General features: G+C 37.7%; 1 protein-coding gene across 3 annotated transcripts in view; it reads left to right on the top strand.

Moving 5' to 3' along the window:
- LAMA1 (laminin subunit alpha 1) overlaps positions 1–20034 on the top strand; it is a 99917-nt gene that overhangs the window by 39133 nt on the left and 40750 nt on the right. For all 3 annotated transcript variants that reach the window (XR_005259820.1, XM_038163629.1, XM_038163621.1), the window contains exons 11-27: positions 2498–2638; positions 3613–3786; positions 5357–5458; positions 6186–6397; positions 7539–7650; positions 8556–8666; positions 9424–9551; positions 10144–10230; positions 10478–10689; positions 11190–11296; positions 12261–12441; positions 13694–13830; positions 16438–16674; positions 17704–17847; positions 18187–18366; positions 18975–19160; positions 19265–19392. Coding sequence is in view for 2 of the 3 variants with exons in the window: in XM_038163629.1 (XP_038019557.1) it covers positions 2498–2638; positions 3613–3786; positions 5357–5458; positions 6186–6397; positions 7539–7650; positions 8556–8666; positions 9424–9551; positions 10144–10230; positions 10478–10689; positions 11190–11296; positions 12261–12441; positions 13694–13830; positions 16438–16674; positions 17704–17847; positions 18187–18366; positions 18975–19160; positions 19265–19392 (2579 nt within the window). In the remaining variant the exon portion in view is untranslated. The remainder of the gene's footprint in view (positions 1–2497; positions 2639–3612; positions 3787–5356; positions 5459–6185; positions 6398–7538; positions 7651–8555; positions 8667–9423; positions 9552–10143; positions 10231–10477; positions 10690–11189; positions 11297–12260; positions 12442–13693; positions 13831–16437; positions 16675–17703; positions 17848–18186; positions 18367–18974; positions 19161–19264; positions 19393–20034) is intronic.

Below are 20034 nucleotides of genomic sequence, written 5' to 3' on the forward strand. Positions count from 1 at the left end.
GTTGTGTTTAAAACATCTGCTTTGTGTAAAGAAACAGCAGGTATTTGGAAGGAACTATTGGCACACTTGCGCTAGACATATGTATGAAATATGGTTCAATTATTCAATTACAAAATATAAACCATAAAAATGTTTAAAAAGAGAGCAGTTTTGCAGCATTTTATTTTTTGGTAAATATCCAAACCTCTTAAAATTTATTGCAGCTGTAGATTCCACTGAATTTTAATAAAAAACTGTGTTAATATTTTAAAAAGTTACTCAATTTTCTGAACCAAATGTTGGAGTAGTTTATGTATTTGTTGCCAAATATGATGGCGAACAGGAGCCAAAGATAACATGGTTTGTTTGACAATTCTTCTGAAAGTTTAGTCCTTTTGCATAATTTAGCTGATCCAAAAAATCAAACCTATATAAATAACAAGACTCTGGAAAAACAAAATGGCTCCAATTGCCAATTTAAATACGCAAAAGGAGATAAGTGGCTGATTTGGCGTTAGGGTAACACTGTATCAGCCAATGCAGCTAACTACTGAAAATTTTGTTATAAACTGGACTAGAAACTGTCCCTTTTCAGTGCTGCTGTGGGCACGAGCTGGGCATAGAGAATTTTTAGGCTAGATCACAAAGAGTGTCACCAGCCAGCGGACCACCTATGGAGATGAAAGGAGAAAAGTTGTGTGCTCCAAATGTCAAATGAAGGAGACGGGATTTCTAAGCCTTTGCAGAATCTATTCTTTTTTATATAGTGCATTTTTTGATATTTGATCTTTCTTGAAACACAGCTCTTGAGGTCTAGTCATTGGGTAAGATTTTTATTTTTCATTAAGAAATAAATAATTTCTGTCTAATAATGTTAGATGGTGAAATGTGTGATCAAAATCCATCCTGAAGACTGAGAAATAAAAAAGCTGAAAACAGCATACAAATACTATTTTTGTAAAAGTACAAGATTTTAAGTTCTCATTATCTCAGGGGACACTTTGCCTGAGATTTTTCCCAAGTTTGCATATGAACAAATAGAAGCAGCCATCCTCAACCTTTGAATCAGAACTGGAGTTCATAAATTTTTAATATGCTTTGCAAACACACATTGCACTTTCCTTACAAAAAGACATAATCTGGCTATGTAGAGATGTTTTATGTAATCTTGACATGCCAAACACTGTTCCAGAAGGAAAGACAGTTGGAAGTCTCAGATTTCTCTCTGGTAAGCCTGAAATATGCTCCATAGGATCAGATCTGATATAAGTCTGCAGTCTGGAGTGATTCTTGTGACTGAAGTGAAGATACCCTGGTAACTGCTTCTGAAAGCAGATTTTGGTCCACAGGCTTTGCATTTCACATGGCAATGCAGAGCTTGTATAGGCCTCTTCAAAACAGTAAGACAGATGTTCTTCACATGGATGCCTTGCAGTCTTAGTGTCCTCACCATCCTAACTATATGTATCAGGGAACTTTGGGAGGTGTTCTGTAAAGTTCTCTTTGCCTTTGTAGTGGAGTTTTCCCATAATTGAAACCAAAGGTTGAGATAGGAGAGTGATGTGTGTTCAGGTCTTGTCCTGATACAAAGGTAGGACATTATAAGAATCTTGTCCCTGACAGTAGAAAATATTTTGTATCTTAGTGTGTGGAAATGCCCATGGAGATCTGCTATTTACACAGCTTTGTGGGTATTTATCAGATATTTTCTCTGCTGGTTTGTTTGTCAGCAGCAACTGTCTAAACTTTTTAAAAGAAATTAGCCATATATTTGCTGCACAAATTTTATGAGAATAGAATATTGGATGCACCGTTTTGGATTTTTTTCCCCCCTGTAAATTCTGCATTGAAAGAGGTTTGTAGCTGTATGCTCAGAACTACCCAATTTGCATGGCAGAATACCAGTGAAAGGAGCTAAAGGAGTGGAGCATCTCTGCTTCTGGAGCTGGAGTTTCTGGACCTTAGCGAGAGCATATTGGGTGGGAGAGTTGCCAGCTATCATAGTGTGGTGCTCTTCCAGGAAAAGGTGGCAGCAGTAGTGGGCATCACAGCATAAATATTAAGACATGGCTGAGAAACTATTCTGGCTGTGGTGTCTCCTAGAGCCTGGCCTTAAAGGTGAACTTTCTGGATTCTATCTGGTCAGATATCTGAAAGGTAATCTGGGTTCAGAAAATGTGACATTCTTTTCTCCAGAGCAATCTACAGAGTCAAGCTACAAGAGAAGTAGACTGGCAAGCTGTCAGAGGCTTTTCAAACCCTGCCTGTGTGTTGAAATTTTACTACAATAGAACCCTTGCTGGGGCTTGTTTAGATTTTGATGAACTGGCAAATTCTGATGAATTTTTCCAATCAGTTTCAGTTTTAAGCTCTGAGTCTTGTTTAATAATCCTGCTGTGCTGAAATGTGTTTTCTTTTACAACCTTCTGAATGTTGTTATGCCTAAATCCCACGTAATCCATGGTACTTGTTACCATAATAATGCTGATGTGAACCAAATGTTATATGCCTTTGACAGGAAAATGTAGAAGGTGAAAACTGTGATCTCTGTAAACCAGGATTCTACAATTTGCAAGAAAGAAATCCTCAGGGCTGCACGGAGTGTTTTTGCTTTGGTGTTTCTGACGTCTGTGACAGTCTTACATGGCCCATCAGTCAGGTATTTAAATGTTATGTCCATGACCTATTATTCTTTCTTCAAGCAGCTGCAAAATATACTATATTTCTCTTCGACCAAAGTTAACTTCAGATTTTGTTGTGTGTCTCCTTACAGAAGAATGGCTTTTCAGTATCATTGGGCAGCTCTGAGGTAGTCAGCAATTCATCCCAGGGCAGGCTTTGGCCCTGCTGGCTTGCAGTAATATCAGAAGCACTGGGTAATGAAGGCTGCAATAATGCATTGGAAAAATTAATTTTTTTTCTGACTGTTGAAGCTTTTTTTCATGCTGAAGAGAGAAACCCAAACCTGTTTCCTTGCTCTGATACCTAATGGGCAAGGCTATTGGACCTCTGGCAATATGGCCTATACTATTTCTTACCAAACAGTGTTTAAAAATATCACTGTTTTCTGATTAGATTAGATTAAGTTATGGGGCTTTGGGGCTGGCCACTCTTTTCCCACCAAATTCCTTATGTATCTTTGCAGAGCTAGCTACTCTTTGGTCTCCTGTTCTGTTTGCAACAAAAACGGAGGAAAACATATCAAATTGGCTGAAATTCTAAGATGATTAAATAAAACTCTTTCTGTGAGAAGAACAAAGTTCTTTCATCTTGGTCTCTATTCTGGGGCTGTAGTTTTTGCTTTCCTCCAGCTCAGCCCAATCTATGAATGAGGACAATTGGCCTTGAAGTCTTTGAAATTCTGTGTTTCTGTCTCAGGGAGCTGCATAGGTATAGTGTTAGAGTGTTAGTTTTGTTGGAAGGATGAAAATCACACGTGTTATATTTTTGTTCCCGTCAAATAGAGAGGTGGAGACCATCCTAGCCTGAAGTGACATATTTGCATATGTTGGTATCAGACTTGGCTAATGGAAGTGTTCTAGATCCATCAGTTTGAATGACTATCTAGAAAGAGGCGAATGCTTTCTCGGTGACACAACTGCTTGACTGCCATTAATATTACTACTCTTGTAGATTTCAGACATGACTGGATGGCTTGTTACTGATCTGTACAAAGCAAGGAGTGTGCAGCCTCAGCGAAGCCAATTTGATGGACCCTATCAAATAAGTATTAACAACACTGAGGCTGTGAAAGTACTGAAAAATACTTATTACTGGTCAGCACCTGAGGCATATCTAGGAAATAAAGTAAGTACTCAGCTAAGTGTCAAAACTCCTTCATAGGTTCTCTGTCTTAACCATAACTTGTTGCTCTAAATATATAGTTTCTGTAATTGAAGACTACGCATAAAGCTCAGTATTACCAAACTTCTCACTATATCTCTGCTTTTTAAATCAGGATGTTCCTGTTCAGACATTCCCAGTACCCTCTTTTTGCACTTTGAGTCCATCTCTCCACTTCCTTCTCTGCCTATTCTTGACACAATATAATCTCTCTTGACTGTCACTGACTTCTATGGTCACATTTCCCATGCATTTGGTTCCTATCCTAAAACTTACACCCTTAATGCCTTGTCCAATAACAGTTGATGGACCCATTAAAATCTCTTGCCTGCTTCTTAGCCATCTTCTGTTTCCAAATAACTAGTCTTTAATTTTTCCCTGTTTACTAGCTAAAGCTCTGGGTCTCCTAGTTTTTGCAGCAGAATCGCAGAATAGTTGAGGTTTGAAGGGACCTCTGGGGGTCATCTTGCTCAAACTCTGTCCTCAAGTAGGGACACCTAGAACAGGTTAACCAGTACCATGATCAAAGAGCTGCTTCTGAGTATCTCCAAGGATGGAGACTCCACCATCCAACCTCTTTGAGCAACCTGTGCCACTGCTTCGGCACCCTCACAATAAGTGTTTCAGCAGGAACCTCCTGTGGTTTCAGGTTGTGGTCATTGCCTCTTTTCCTGGCACTGGGCACCACTGAAAAGAGTCCAGCTCCATCCTCTTTACACCCTCTCTTAAGGTGTTTGTATATATAGATAACATCTCTCTGAGCCTTCTCTAGGTGGGCTAGTTCTGCTACTCTTGGTCTTTCCTCATATGAAAGATGCTTCAGGCTCTTAATCATTTAGTGGCCCTTTGATGGACTCTTTCCAGTATGTCCACCTCTGCCTAGTACTGGAAGGCCCAGAAGTGGAGTCAGAACTCCAGCTGTGGCCTCACCAGTGGTGAGCAGAGGAGATCCTTGCAGCCTTACCCGTAATTATTTTCAGTCCAATCTCTATGCCCATGCAGCTGTGTTTATTATTAGTATAGTGACACAGTAAATGAAAACAAGTGTAAGAAGTGTAACGTTAAAGAGCAGATTTTGCACAGGGCAACACTCACTCAAATTCTGATTTTTTTATTCATTTAATACAGGTTTAACTGTTGGCTAACTTACTTTGTAGTAGTCAGCAGCAGATGTGGGGCTAAGGACCCTGAAGTGTGATGTATGGAATGTGAAAAACTCCTACATGCTGTGCCCCTTGGCTAGGATGATAGTGTACACCTCAGCTGTCTGATCAGAGTCCTGTTAGTGTTTCACTGAATGAGGGTACTTATCTGAATTACCTGTAGAGCCTTGAGCTAGCTCTCACCACCTGCACAGCAACAAGCCAGCTCTTGTCCCCGTGCTGACACTCATGGCACGTTAAACTTTTTCTGTAAAGTGGTATTTGTAATCCCACAATTGTCTTATAATTTGAACATTGTACTGACCCGTGTAATTTCTTTGTGTTGGCTGGTGGTTATTGTGTTGTTAAGACTTTGCTTTTTGTTATTTCAGCTCACAGCTTTTAGTGGAGAATTGAAGTATACGGTATCTTACGACATTCCAATGGAGAGTGTGGACAGTGATATAGTGTCTAGTGTGGATGTCATCATTCAGGTGGATTTTTTTTTTTCAGCTTGTTACTATTCAGACGTTTTTAAGAATCTATGAAGGGGGTAAAAAATAAAATAATATTTCTATAGTAGTAGTTTTAAGTTTTTAAGTTTTAAGTCCCTTAAAAGTCACTATCAAAATTTTATTATTACTCATTTCTCTGATTTTCTAATCCATTTGTCTGAAATGGTAGGTATACAATTCTAGTTTTAAATGCTAAATACCTAGAATTTAATCTGTGTGTATATGGGTGAGTTGCTTATTACCAGATGTACAAAGCTGTGTTTACAAAACAAACTGCAATAAACTGGAAAGGCTTATGAAACAGGTGAGTGTTCTTGCTGATTGCTTACTTTTCTAGATTTATGTTGCACTTTAAAAGTAAAGCTCTATACTAAATCCAGGCATATCCAAAACTATAATTTTTTATATGTGTTTAGTAATAGAACGAAAGAAAAAGGAAATTCTGTTTTGTAGAGGTATTCAGTTTTTGCAAAGTTTATTCTTTTACAAAAGAATTTTGAAGTCTCTGAACTGAGAGAGAATGGGATTGTGATCTTGAAGCTGCAGAAAATGTTGACCTTTCACTTACTTTTTCTTAATGCAAGGAATTTATTTTAATTGCCTCTTCTCTGTGTTTATGTGGATGTGTATTTGACACTAAATGTTACTGCTTAATAAAGTTTACATGCAAATATGGAAAATGTTTTCTCTTGTCCTTCAATTTCAGGGTAACGGGCAGATTCTGAGTACAAGAGCAGCGGGCTTGTCATTACAGCCATATGAGGAGTATTCTAGTTCAGTAAGACTTGTACCAGACAATTTCATAGAATTTAATACAAAAAAGGCAATAGACCGAGAAATGTTGATGACTGTTCTGGCAAATGTGACCCATCTTCTGATCAGGGCCAACTACAACATTGCCAAAAAGGCTGTGTACAGGTAAGTGAGATAAAATATTCAGGTTAATCTATATACTTCTATTATTTTTCTGCATATGAATCATGATTCTTAGTGCAGTATTCCTGAAGTTTTATATTAATAGTTTCTAGAAAAAATGTTGTTTATTGAATTTTTTAGGACCAGTTTTTGTCCCCAAAACACAGTCATATAGGGTTTGTGGTAAGGGACATTTGATTTTAAAGATAACTGATAGCAGAGATGTTGTCTTCTGCTTTAAAGTAAAAGTGCATAAAAGTCTTACTACAATGGCTGATTTTAAGGGGGAAATGCCTCTTGAACTTCCTACAGAATGCTTATTTGGGTATGTGGCAAGTTAATCCATCACTGACTACTGTAAACACAATAAAAACATTGATTGTAATTTCTTTTGATGTTTGTTTGTGGACATTATTGAGACTTATCTCTAAGAGAGTCCTTAATAGGAAAATTAGGCTGCAGTGGATTAGCTGATCATTCCATAGTCTCAAAGCTGCTTGGCAGTATCTGCGTCAGACCTTACAGATCTTTGTTTCACCTCTTCTCCAAGATACAGGAATAAAGTTGTATTGCTCTCAAGGGAATCAGCTTCATCATTTACTTACTTAATTTCCTTACACTCACTGACAACCTTTCTTTCTCATTCCCTAATTAGAGCATGGTTCTAATAACACTAAAGTTATGGATTCAATTCCCCGTATGGACCGTTTATTTAAGAGCTAGACTTAATGATCCCTTTCAACTCAAAATATTCTGTGAATATTCTGTCATTTGGTAGCATTTTGTGTCAATAAAATAGGAACTGATACCAAATTTGCTTTGTGCAACCTCACCACTCTGGTGAAATTTATGTTCGTTTAGGGATAGTGTGTTTGTCTTTATGGAATGTTTGTAAAGATTTCTTATAAAAATGTGGCTGAGGATGTTGTCTCTTCCAGTAACAATAACGATAACAGGAGACATCTGCAAATGGTGTGATAAGAGTATGATCACAGACTTCTTGGAAAAGAGATTTGTGCCTGTTCCTCAGTTGTCCCTGCCAGGGAGCAGAGCTCACTGGTGTTACCTCCCCAGAAGCAAACTGTGCTGCTGAAAATCAAGCCTGGGGAAGCAAATGATATGATGTTTTCCTTCTTAACCCTAGGCTGGATGCTGTGACCCTGGATACTGCAAGTGCAAATGTTATAGATCTTTCTTCAGCTCCAGATGTGGAATTCTGTGAATGTCCTCAGGGTTACACAGGATTATCCTGTGAGGTAACCTCTTACAGTGTTTTGTGTATGCAAAATTATCATCTATTGTAAAAGAATCTAGGTTTAAAGGCAGGCTGCCTTTAATTAAACTGCCGCAAAAGTGTTTGTTGTGTGGTGAATTGCTGCCTTCTACTTAACACAATCCTGAAGGTATTTTCTTTCAGGTACTCTAAACGGGATTTTAAACTTGTTTCTTGAATTCTTTTTCATGGCGCTAAAAAATGATGATGTGCTTCAGAATCAGTGTTTCAGAGGGAGCAGTTGTTAAAGCTCTGTGAAGCTATTTTGAGCTTACCTTACTCATTAATAGCACTTTTTCTGGAGTTGGATCATGTTCAGTTTATTCCTGTCATGTGCCATTAAGTTTACGGAGGCAATAAGGAACCTTAACAGAGAGGAATGCTAGCTTTTGGAAGAACCCACAAGGGTGAAATGCATTGGGCAAGGTGGTGTCTTGTGTATCTGTAAACAGAAGATTTAGAGAGGCACAGTCCTACTGCAGAATAGCAGGAATTATTTTGACAAAAAATTTCAGTATGAAAATACTGAAATTGTGCTATAGCATTGTTAATGATTCTGCAGAGGTGGTAGAATATCTTTTCCATTGTCCCATAATAAGAAATTTCACATATTAAACCACACAAAAGTTAACTTTCATGCCTCCAGGGAACAAAGGGATGAATCAAAGTTTTATGGAGTTAAATCTTATCCCCTTTATCCAATGCAAGTAAAAAACAACGACTTGAAAAGAGCTACAGTGACATCAATAGGGTTGAAAGAGCATTCAGTTACCACAGTGTGAAAGGGTTGGATGGTGGGTGGTCGGAAGTGCACTCTTTGAAAAAGTTTTGATGTGTATTTTCAGCACACATAATGCTACTGCTTTTTCTCCCTGCATTTCTTTTCAGTCCTGTCTGCCTGGGTACTACCGTGTGGATGGAATACTCTTTGGAGGTATTTGTCAGCCCTGCAAGTGCAATGGGCATGCAACTGAGTGTGACATTCACGGTGTTTGCTTTGTAAGTCATCCTGCAAAGTGTTCTACGTTTGAAGCATCTATTTAGGAGTTAAGAGAGCATTTTGACTGTGGGAGACAAGTTTACAGTGTGCATAATTTCAAGCTATGGGTACCAAGTGTTTATTTTTGTTGGTTTTCATTGTTTAGTTCAGAGTATGTTTCAAGAATCCATTATTGTGTTTTCCAATAAACAATTTGTTTCAGTTTATCATTTCAAGTGGGGAATAGTCAGAACTAATACAAAAATGCCATCATATACTGCCTGATAAAAATCCTGATTTTGGTTGCTGCAGGTTCCTGAAAAGAACAAATTTAAGCGGTGAATATCTGTTTTCAGATATATGTGCATCTTCCATGACTAACACCAGTGGAAATTGCACATTACCTTGTAAAGAGAAAATTTAGCTCTCAGATCTCTTCTGAAAATTAAACGTTACTGGAATAAAATGGCTAAACACCAGTAAAAACTATTTGAGTTTGTTACTGCAAATGTGTGCAATATATGAAATACATTTAAGTATGTGTATAAGTAATGTGGCTAGTTTCATAAAGTATATTGTAAAATGAAGGAAAAACCAATCAGGATTGTCATAATGCAGAAAAAAGATCAAACACTTATTTTCAGAGTTCTAGGCAGTTCTTCATGGCTTGAAGAATGGCTTCCTTGGATGTTATACTGCGTGCAGACTGCTGTAGGAATCGCTCAGGGGCCGAAAAACCAAGAGAAAATACAAAAAGATTTTTTCCATGTCTCACAGGCTTGTCAACACAACACAACAGGACCTTTTTGTGATCAGTGCTTGCCTGGTTTCTATGGAAATCCATCCCAAGGAACATCTGAGGACTGCCGGCCCTGTGCATGTCCTCTGAGTTCTGCTGCAAACAAGTAAGCTTCTTATGCAAGGCTGTCTTGCATCTTCAGCAAAACCAGAAAGTGAAAAAAAAATATGACATCTGAAGGAGAGAGAAAAGGAATTTTTTTTCTTCATCTTTGTTTGCATATATGCAATAGAAACATTGTTTTTCGAGGTAGACAAATATATAGACTAGGCTAAGACAGGCTGAGTGAACTGGTACGATTTAGCATGGTGGATGAAAGTAATAATTCAACCTGTCCTTGAACTTTGCACCAAAACCATGGTTATCTTCCTTGTTTTTTCAGAAAACAGTAGAAGGACAGAAGTGTTGTATCTAAAAAAAAGGAACTCAGTACAGCAATTGTACTGCTTTGCTAGAATGAAAGCCAAGTTTTTAGGAAGTTCTAAAATCTTGCTTTTAAAGTAAAAAAAACCCAAGAGTTTTTTAAATTTATATATTTGTTATTTTGACACATTGTAATGTTAAAAACATTGATAAACTAGGAAAAATTGCAATTGTGTGTTTATATAGCTAGGTGCAAGGAAGGGTGGATATTGAACGTTTGCAGAAGTCTTGTGATTCTCTGCATTGATGCCAGCTGCCATAAATATTCTTATTAGTTTCAGTCCCACTTGCCAGCTGAGTGAAGAAGGTGGAATTGTCTGTGACAAATGTCTTCCAGGCTATACTGGTTCTCAATGTGAAAGGTATGTTCACTAATTTCAGGTGAAACATCTATATCATTGCCATCACTAGGTGTTTATCATCCTGTCTTCCTTGTATTGTTCGTAGAACATGTACAGAACATTGCTAATAACATTTTCCTTCTTATTTTGTCTTTCATTGTAATATAGAGACACTTTAGATTAAAAACTAATAGGAAAAACTCCTTTCAGTGAGGAGAGTGTATTACATGACCACACTCCAGCTGACAGTTTTTAAACTCTGATGCAGGTGTGCTAATGGGTACTATGGGAATCCTCTCATGGCTGGGCAGTCGTGTGCTCCATGTGAATGCAATGGCAATGTAAACCCTCAAGAGGAGGGCCACTGTGATCCCTTCACAGGACAGTGCCTGAAATGTCTGGGAAACACAGCAGGTCACCACTGTGAGAAGTGTGCTGATGGCTATTATGGGGATGCAGTGATTAAGAAAAACTGTCGTGGTAAGTTGTTATTTTTATTAATCTCAACATTTAAAGAACACAAATATGTAGTTCCTGTGTAAAATGGATGGGGATGTGCACCTTTGCTGAAAGAGTTAACCTTCAAATAGTGAGTTGGCAAGTGCAGGTTGAAAACTCTGGGGTTGGGTTAGGCTGAGGGAGGGGAATGTATTATGTTAGAGTTTGACACTTGGTATCCCTGAAACTTATTGGCTTGCTCAACACTGTCTCTCCAGTGACATGCTGGACACATTTCCTACTTTTGAATGTCACGTATAGGGCTGGAAGAAAAAAAACCTTCTCAAATACAGCTATTCAGAGTTATTTTGTTTTTTAAATTTTAGTCCAAATGCACAGGCATTTCTGTGATATATTAACATTTTGGGATATAAACAGATGAAACACATCATATACCAGATTTTGAATTCTGTATAATAATGAATGCCTATAGATACACATGACAAATTTTTAAACTTGGTTTCTTTTTGTCTGAACACAAGCCTGTGCCTGCCACGTGAATGGTTCCCTTTCAAGTACTTGTCAACCTGAGACAGGTGTCTGCTCCTGCAAATCGAATGTAATTGGAGAAAGATGTGATAAATGCTTGGTAAGCAGATATCTATTCCCTGTTGCTAATGTATAGATTTTCTTGTCTTCGTCTTTATCTATAGATTTTTATTTGAGCAGATACAGAGAATAGCAGCAGATAGATTTGGGGGAGAGGGGCCTGTGGAGTGGAGACCAAAGTTTGTCTGCAGAGATTTTTGGGGCTGAAAATTGCTCTGCATGTGCTCCTTGCAGATGTGAAGCTAGGTAATTGATTCAGCACCCTCCTGAATAGGGCTGTTCAGGCTGGTGCTGACAGTGTGCAGTCAAAAACCAAATCAAACACTGTTAACAAACCTGAAGGGATCGTAGAGCTGTGATTCTGTAAAATTAAGTCTGAGTAGGGAATATCTGAAGAAATGTGGTTGGTGATAATACATACATCATGGCTGAATGCCAGCAAGGGATTCAGCTGAAAGACAGGCCTGTTCTAACAACAAGCAGATATTCACTGGTGATGAAAAATAGCAGTTTTCAGTCTATGCTAAGTGTAGAACTACATCAGAGACCAGAGCAGGAAATCTATGCCCAGTTACTGCCTTTTGTGCTGGCCCAGCTGAATGACTTTGAGCACATACATACGCTGGGTCACTGACCTGCCCCATTCTAGGCTTTCATTCAGAGTCACAGGTATCTGTGCTTGATCAGCACAGCCCACCCTCACCTCATGCAAGGCTTTAAATTAGAATAACATCAGGCTTCAAAACATAGTGTCTTCCTTGTGAGATTAAGGACCGTGAGAGCATTTCAGCGTTGAGTTTTTCACCCGAGGGCATATTGCTTTATAGCTGGCAACAGTGAAGACATAATGCCAGGGAGTCTTTCCACAGCAGTCACACAGTGCTGGCCAAGATTCATGCAGGTCAGACATCATGGGGAGTAAACAAGAGAAAACAAGAGTGTATATTGTAGTATTTTCAAAAATTTATGAAACAGCACAAATCTATTTATTTCTTCTCCAACAGAATGGGTATTATGGGCTGCTTACTGGGCTTGGCTGTGTTCCCTGCAACTGCAGTCAGTTTGGCTCGGTGTCTGAGGACTGCAATCATCAGGGGCAGTGTCACTGTGTGCCAGGAGTGGCTGGAGAGAAGTGTGATCGTTGTGCTCATGGCTTTTACGCATTCCAGGATGGTGGCTGCACACGTAAGCTCTAATCCACGATCCTTCCAGGGTTTGTCTGGAATTTCTTTCAGCAATATATTGTATGTTGAACTCTGGCAAAGGTCAGTTGTTGTGATGACGATACAGAAGAATCTGTAGGAAGGTCTACTAATACTTTGATTAAGCTAGGGAACAAAACGTTTCTTTGCTTACTCTGTGGCTCCTTGTAAAAGGTGGTGACTATGAAATAACTCATAAAGGGTGCATGAGAGAAATATTACATCTTCAATGGCTCCTTTGTCTCTTTATTACAAAACCCTTCAGTCCTTCAAAGAGAATGAAACCTTTTTTTCTGAAGTTGGGAAAGTGAAGATCTATGCCTAAAGATTTTTACTTTATTTTTTTCATTTAAATCTTAAATATGTGTTTCATACTTTGATAGGAAGTCATTGGCTCAGTTTTCCCATCATCACCTGGCCAGATGCAATTTTTAGTCATGATAAGGAAGAAATTGTTCATTTAAAAGGAGAACATGCCATCAAAACCTAATTCATGTTAATAGGATGCCCTTTTCAATACTGTATAGCTAAAGGAATGCCTGCCTTTTCTCCAGCCAGACAAAACCACTTTTTTCATGCCTCAGTACATTAAAATGAAATATGCAGTGAGATTGTGATAAGATCATTTTGAAATGAATATACTTTGTCTATACTAAGACTCAAAGATCCCTTGTGTACCTTTAACCATTTTAATATTGGAAAATACTTAAGTGTTAACCAAAAGATTAATAAAATCACTTCACTGAAATTCTGCTTTTTAACTGGAATAGTGTTTTGTTTCTTAAGTAGCCAAGTGCATCCTGCAGAAGTTAGTTATTATAAAAATAGTTATCCATCCCTATTACTCAATTCTTGAGCATTAATCCTTTCACCTGCTTGAGAACGTTAAATTATCTCCTGATAAGTTGTGTGTCCTCTGTCATAGAAAAGTTTTCCTACAAAGGTACTCTACTCCAAAAGTAAGTTTATTTGTTCTTGTTGATCCCCCTGTGAAGTGCTGCACTGCTTTTTGAAACACTGAATAAGCTAAGTCAATAAGCAATAATGGGCTTCCAGTAAAAAGATGAAATGTCACTGTGGTCATTATTTGTTTCTCAGTGATTAGGGATGGCAAGGAGTTCCTAGTGCAATAGACAAATGTACTGCATAAGAAGACTATTTATTGGTGGTCTTGGAATTTCTTCTCTGTAGTAAAGTGTGGATAAAGTTACCATTTGGCCTTGTTTCTCTTGCAGCCTGTGACTGTGCCCATACTCAGAACAACTGTAATGCTGATTCTGGCCAATGCATTTGTCCCCCTCACACTCAGGGACAAAAGTGTGAACTCTGTGAAGAAAATTACTGGGGACTCTCTCCTAAACTTGGTTGTAAGGTATGGTAGGCTGGGTGAAAAGCCGTGGCTGTTAAAAACAATTTGCCTTATGCAAATGTCAGAAATAGACTCTTTTTTTTGAGAACCATGATCTTTATTCTGTCTCAGTGTTAATGCAACATGCTAACATTAAAACAAAAAACAGCAAAACAACAGGTGGCAAAATGTTTATTGAGGAACCTTCTAAGAGGGCTGTCTTTGAATATACTATCATAGTGTTTATTCTGGATAAGTGCATAGTTCACACTGAAATTGTGTGTTCTAACATTTAGGTGTTTAAATAGTGGTACTAAACCAGATTTATAGCAGCAAGGGGCAGTTTGGAACATAGTTTTACTGCAAATCAGTAAGTGATAGTATTACAGATTTAAGAATATTGGAAGTGTCTTGAAAGTTACTGCAGGCATTTTTTCTGAAAATTTATAATTTAAACAGTATAATGCAGTTAATGTTTCATGGATGAAACATAATGGTAGCTCCCATTATCTCAGCTTAATGCTTATGATTAAGCAATAAAATGCCAAGTCAGTGCAGATCCGAGGAACAGCATTCATTTATACCTTTAGGTTCATGCAGTAAATTCCTGTCAGGTATGGCATTGGTCCAAACTATTTTATAAATGTTGAGATTTTAAAAAGCCTCAATTACATGAATGTAATGGGTAACTTCAGTGGAGAAACCACAAATACAATCAAGGTATGTCAAGGTCTGTCATTACATGCAGTAAGTATTTAAGTGTCAGCTAAATTGGTATTCTTTTTCTCTCTTTAATTTTTTAGAGTAAGGAGGATAAAGTAGTCCTAATAAGTCTTCAGAGTTAACCATCTTAGTGATTTATAGTAACATGGTTGGCAACTGGTCTTTAAACCATGGCTTTGTTAGCTGTCAGCTTACTGTCATTCTTACCTAACGTACTGCAAATACAATGTGCTGGTCCTTGTGCATTTCCTTTGAGGTGTTCATTTCATAGGGTGATTACACAGCACTTGCCAATGATCAGGTGCAAGTAAATACACAGTTGCTCACTTTTTCTAGGTTATTTTTCATTCCTTTTGGTTGCAGCATCACAGTAATGAATGTGAAATATTCTAAAGTATTTAAGATCCCTTCTGGATGCAACAAGCAGTAAAGTGATCTCCAGATAATAGTCCCAACAGAGGGATATACCCTATGCTGAATAGTCAGATGTGGTAGTTTAAGATCAGGAGCAATGCCTTCTGGCAAATTCAGGAGAGACTCTTTGTGTGCCCTCTGCATGGATGAAATGGCGGAGATGCTGAGAAGCCCAGACTGTCTAGTTTTGCAACAGAATGCATAAATGGTTACTTTATCTGGCTCTGTTTCTAGAGATTTTCTTGATATTTAGTATCCATTTCTGGGTGCAGTAGTGTAGCAGAGCTGTAGTCTTGTTTAGATTACAATCCTTTTCATGTGTGCTGACAGCACAGTGCATTGTACCTCAGAGTCTTTATTTATCTTTGTCACAAGTAGCTAGAGATTTAATACGTGTAAATTATTACTATTTTAGAGTTTGATGTTCAGAGCTGTGGACCTTTACTGATACTTGAGAGCCAAAGTTGTCAACCCCTGTGACCATAAAGTGTATTAAACTAGGCATTATAGTACCTGGTGCTAGAGTAAAAAACTGCTTAATACAAAGAGTGCTGTGGGGAACCAGCAAAATTGTGAAGAATGCTAAAGGATAGACGGTAATTCTTCTGGAACTTGTGGGTCTTGGCATGCAGGACTTGGCAAGGTAGAGGCTTTTCATCTCAAAGAGAGCTGATGAGCAAAATAACTCTGGGAAAATGCTTGCAATAGATGGTGATAGATGGAATGTACTTTTTGCCTGTGTTAGAAATAACCACAGACCAAAACTGGGCTTGTGAAGTAACCACAGATAAGAAATTAGGAGTGAAAGCTAATCCAGACTGCTTCAAAAAATAATGACAAATAAAGTACACCCACTTTGCATGTTTGTAATAATAGGTTCATATTACTGATTGTGTAATGAAGGATGCCAGGAAAAGGTTTCCTTAGGTACTTAGCTGCACTGCATGTTGAGCTTCCCACCTTTGGGATGCAATGAGATTCTTGGTTCTTCATCAAATAGTAAAAGTAGCTTGAGCAAGATGCAGAAGCAATTAATGCTGCTTGGAATCTTAACAGAATGTTAGTTCTGAGATTTGCCTTTCTATCATATTTATAAAATGATGATACAGATTTCTTTCATTTAGTATTTATACAACATTATTTAATTTACTTGCTGTACTCAATTACTAGTACAGTAAATTAAGTATTTTGGATATATTTTTGTTTTCTGGAACAGATTCCTTCAACTTCTTTGGTTCCCAACCCATATTTGGGAACCAACAAAACTTCTAACTTTTTGCAATCCACTGTTTACTGGAAATGCAGTTCTTTGCTGGAAAACAAACCAAATGGCCTCATTTCTGTGTGGAATTTCTTCCCTTTTATTATTGTACAGTATTTGTTGACAAACATTGAGTTTTAAGGGTTATTTTTAAATTTACTGTGCTGTTTCTGTTGTAAGAGAATTTTTTTTAAAGGTCTGCTATTTATTAACCTTTCTTCTCTTCTGCTAAGGCTTGCAACTGTAGCAGCACTGGTTCAACCAACCTCCAGTGCGATGTGTTGACAGGTCAATGCCAGTGCAAAACTGAATTTGGAGGACGAGACTGCTCCAGGTGTGCCTTGGGCTACAGGGACTACCCGGACTGTGTTGCCTGTGACTGTGACTTGAGTGGAACCAAAGCGGAGACGTGTAATGGCACCGAAGGAGTTTGTGGCTGTGAAGAAGAAACTGGTGTCTGTACCTGCAAGGTACCGAGTCATTCAGCCCCTTCTGGGAAAGCATTAGTGCTTTCTAGACATTGAGTGCATTAAAGTCAAGGAAGATACCAGCCTGAAAGGAACTCAAAAGACAATCCGTGTTATTTCATGAGTACAGCTGGATCACTGCTGAAAGATTTCCTGTGTCAGATCTTGCTATTAGTCAGGAAAAATTGAAAACCAGGGAAGTTGTTCTGTTCATGCTCTTAGGTTTGGGAACAACACATTAGTTCAGATGATACAGCCTGCTTTTTTGAAAATGCAAATGGTAATGATAGGAAGAAACCAATAAATACTAAATGGAGAATCTCAGTGTTAGAATCTCAGTGCTTAAGAATAACTCAGATATATTGCTAATAGTGAACTCTGATATTCTTGGATATAGGGAGGGAAACATTAAAAACACAGATAGTATGGATTTTTCTGAAAAGAAGGGAATAATTTCTTGAAAAACTGAGTGATAGTCAACTTACTTCAAGACAACAAATTTATGCCTTCATAGATGTCTGTCCAATCTCTGGTGAAAGGTACTAGTGGACATTGACTGTAGTTTTGGGTGTTTCTTGAGGTTCAGCTTACCAATTGGGAATTGAGTGCAAAAAAAGACACTTGGGAATAGGTCCCTTGATTCCTGTTTATACTGAGCAGTTTATTTGGCTTTTAGAACTCATTTTCCAGATGCAGGTTTGGGAGGAAATTCTATCTTGAGTTGAAATACATAAATGCTTATTTTTGATAGACAGTCAAATATATGAGCTTAACTTAAATGTTCTGTGGTTGTTCGTGGGGAGTTTTGTGTGTGTGGTTTTTGGTTTTTTTGTGTTTTTGTTTTTGCTTTCTTTTTAAGAAAGCAAAACAGCATTGGAAAATAATGAGAAAAGTAATATACTGCACAGTAAACCAGATTGCTATGTAGTTTATGTAGCAACTAGCTTTTCTTCAAAAAATAATAATCTTTCATTTAGCTAGTGAAGTATTATGAATGTACTGTTACTTTTTTATTTTTCAAATATCCTCCAGGAAAATGTTTTTGGTCTACAATGCAGTGAGTGTAAACCTGGAACTTTTGGTCTGTCTGCTAACAATGCACTAGGATGTTCTCCATGCTTCTGTTTTGGCATGTCCACATCCTGTTCAGAACTAGAAGACCATGTGAGAATCCCTGTAAGTAAAACAACATTATGACACAGATTTGCTGTTATCCTCATGTTAGCTACTACACTGGTGTGCACTTTTTATGGATCAGGCTGAGTGACTTGACTGGCTTATGGGGCCAGTGGCACAGGTCAGAACAGAAAAGAAAGCAAGTGGTAAATTGTCATATTCTTATTTCTGAAACCTTGCGTTTCACTTTTCACTTCTTAAAAAAAGTAAATATCAAACATGATTTCCATTTTTTTTTGTTTGGGCATTTATTTAAAATGGACTATTGACTGTTTCAAAGTAGCTAAAATTGTTAACTGGATATTTTGTTGAATGAATCTTTTGCTCTTTGTGTTGCAGATAACATTAACTCCAGATCAGGCTATTCTGCATGTAGTAGCTCCAAGTAACCTGACTGGAACAGTGGAAGGAGTATTTGCACAATTTCCAGATGTTTTATTGGATGCTGCCATAGTCAGAAAATACTTAAATACAGAAACATTTTACTGGAAGTTGCCAGAGCAGTTTCAGGGAGACCAGGTAAGAGCATTAAATAATTGGAATGCTTTGTAGATAACTTTGTTGTCTGATAGACACTCCTTTGCTCTAGAATAGCAACTTTATCTTCATAACATATTTCTATGTTAGTTCTATTCTTGTAGGTCATAATATTGTAGCTATTCAGTGGTAGAACTTACATATAGCAAGCACAAACAATATATTTACATTACCCTTTCCTAACAAGATTTTTCTTGACCCTGTAAATTGGTAATACCCATATTTAATTACTTCACAGATTCTGTGGGGGGGATACAATGATATACTTGGTTTCATTGTAGAAACCTAAAAGAATTTTTGACCTTGTTGCTAGAATCAGTTTATAGATCATGAAATCTCTATTGCTTAGGAATTGAATGTAAACTGAGTGCACACCTTGAGAACGTCTAGGTAAAGAAACTAAGACTGCTTTTTAGCAATATGTATTTAGCCTTGGTGGAAAAGCGACTGAGTTTAAGTCAATTTTCTTGTTTTATTGCCAATTCTTCAACTGACTGGCAGCTTTCCAGTCTACAGATGATGTTAAGATATTTTCAACTAGTAGCTTGAACCTTAGAATAATTAATAGTAATAATTTTTAATCCAAACAGCTCATGGCCTATGGAGGGAAGCTGAGATATACTGTTGCCTTTTATGCTTTGGATGGCTTTGGAACCTCAAATTTTGAGCCACAGATTCTAATGAAAGGAGGTCACACCAGCAAGTTTGTTATCTATGTAGACATCCCTTCTCCAGAAAATGGAGTAAGAACTGACAAGGAAGTAGAAATGAAGGAGGTAAGCCGAAACACAGCAGGAACACAGCATTACCTTGAAGTAAACATGAATGTTCCTGGTTTTAATAATTAATAAATAATAATAAATATGTTATATTTCCCTAGGATTCTTGGAAGTATTTTAACTCTGTGTCTGATGAGCCTGTCTTACGTTCTGACTTCATGTCTGTGCTCAGCAATGTTGAATACATCCTTATCAAGGCAGCTTATGGCCAAGGATTACAGCAGAGCAGGTAAAGCAACCTCTGATTGCATTTATTTATTGTATTGCATTTACTATGATTTAATTTACAAATAGCCCCAACTGAGCTATACAGTTAAGACTTACCTCAGAGAAATTTACAATTTCCTATTTATGACTTCTGCTCTTCCTCTGACAAGAAAACATGTATGACTTTTAATTGCAGCAGACAATTGCAAGCCTTAGCAGAAGAGAAGAATTCTTTTTTGTGAAACACTAAATGACTCTGCTGCTTACTTTGATAGCAAAACACACAAAGGAGCACAGGCTGATGCAGTGCTCTGCAGGACTGATGATATAGTTAAATATTTTATATTTTCTAAAATATTCCTTTCCCATCTTATTTTTATGGATATTGAATTTTTTGTTTCTTTTTTCAGTTGAAGCACATGGTCCCCTGAGTTCTTGGGTTTGTATCAATCTAGGTGTCTCCTGTAGCTTGAAATCCTCTGGGCAATGGTAATAAGATTGTCCTGCCTCAGAACAGTAGCATTTTATTACCATTTTGTCCAGAACTGTTATTAATGAGAGGGGGGGGATGGAATATCATCCTTTCATGTGTCAATCTGGAAACAAACAGGACAAGCAAAGGTGCATCCGATTAAAACCCAATGTCTGTACATCTTCACAGCTC

The sequence above is a fragment of the Motacilla alba genome, chromosome 2 (genome assembly GCF_015832195.1).
Source record: "Motacilla alba alba isolate MOTALB_02 chromosome 2, Motacilla_alba_V1.0_pri, whole genome shotgun sequence".
Classification (NCBI taxonomy): domain Eukaryota; kingdom Metazoa; phylum Chordata; class Aves; order Passeriformes; family Motacillidae; genus Motacilla; species Motacilla alba.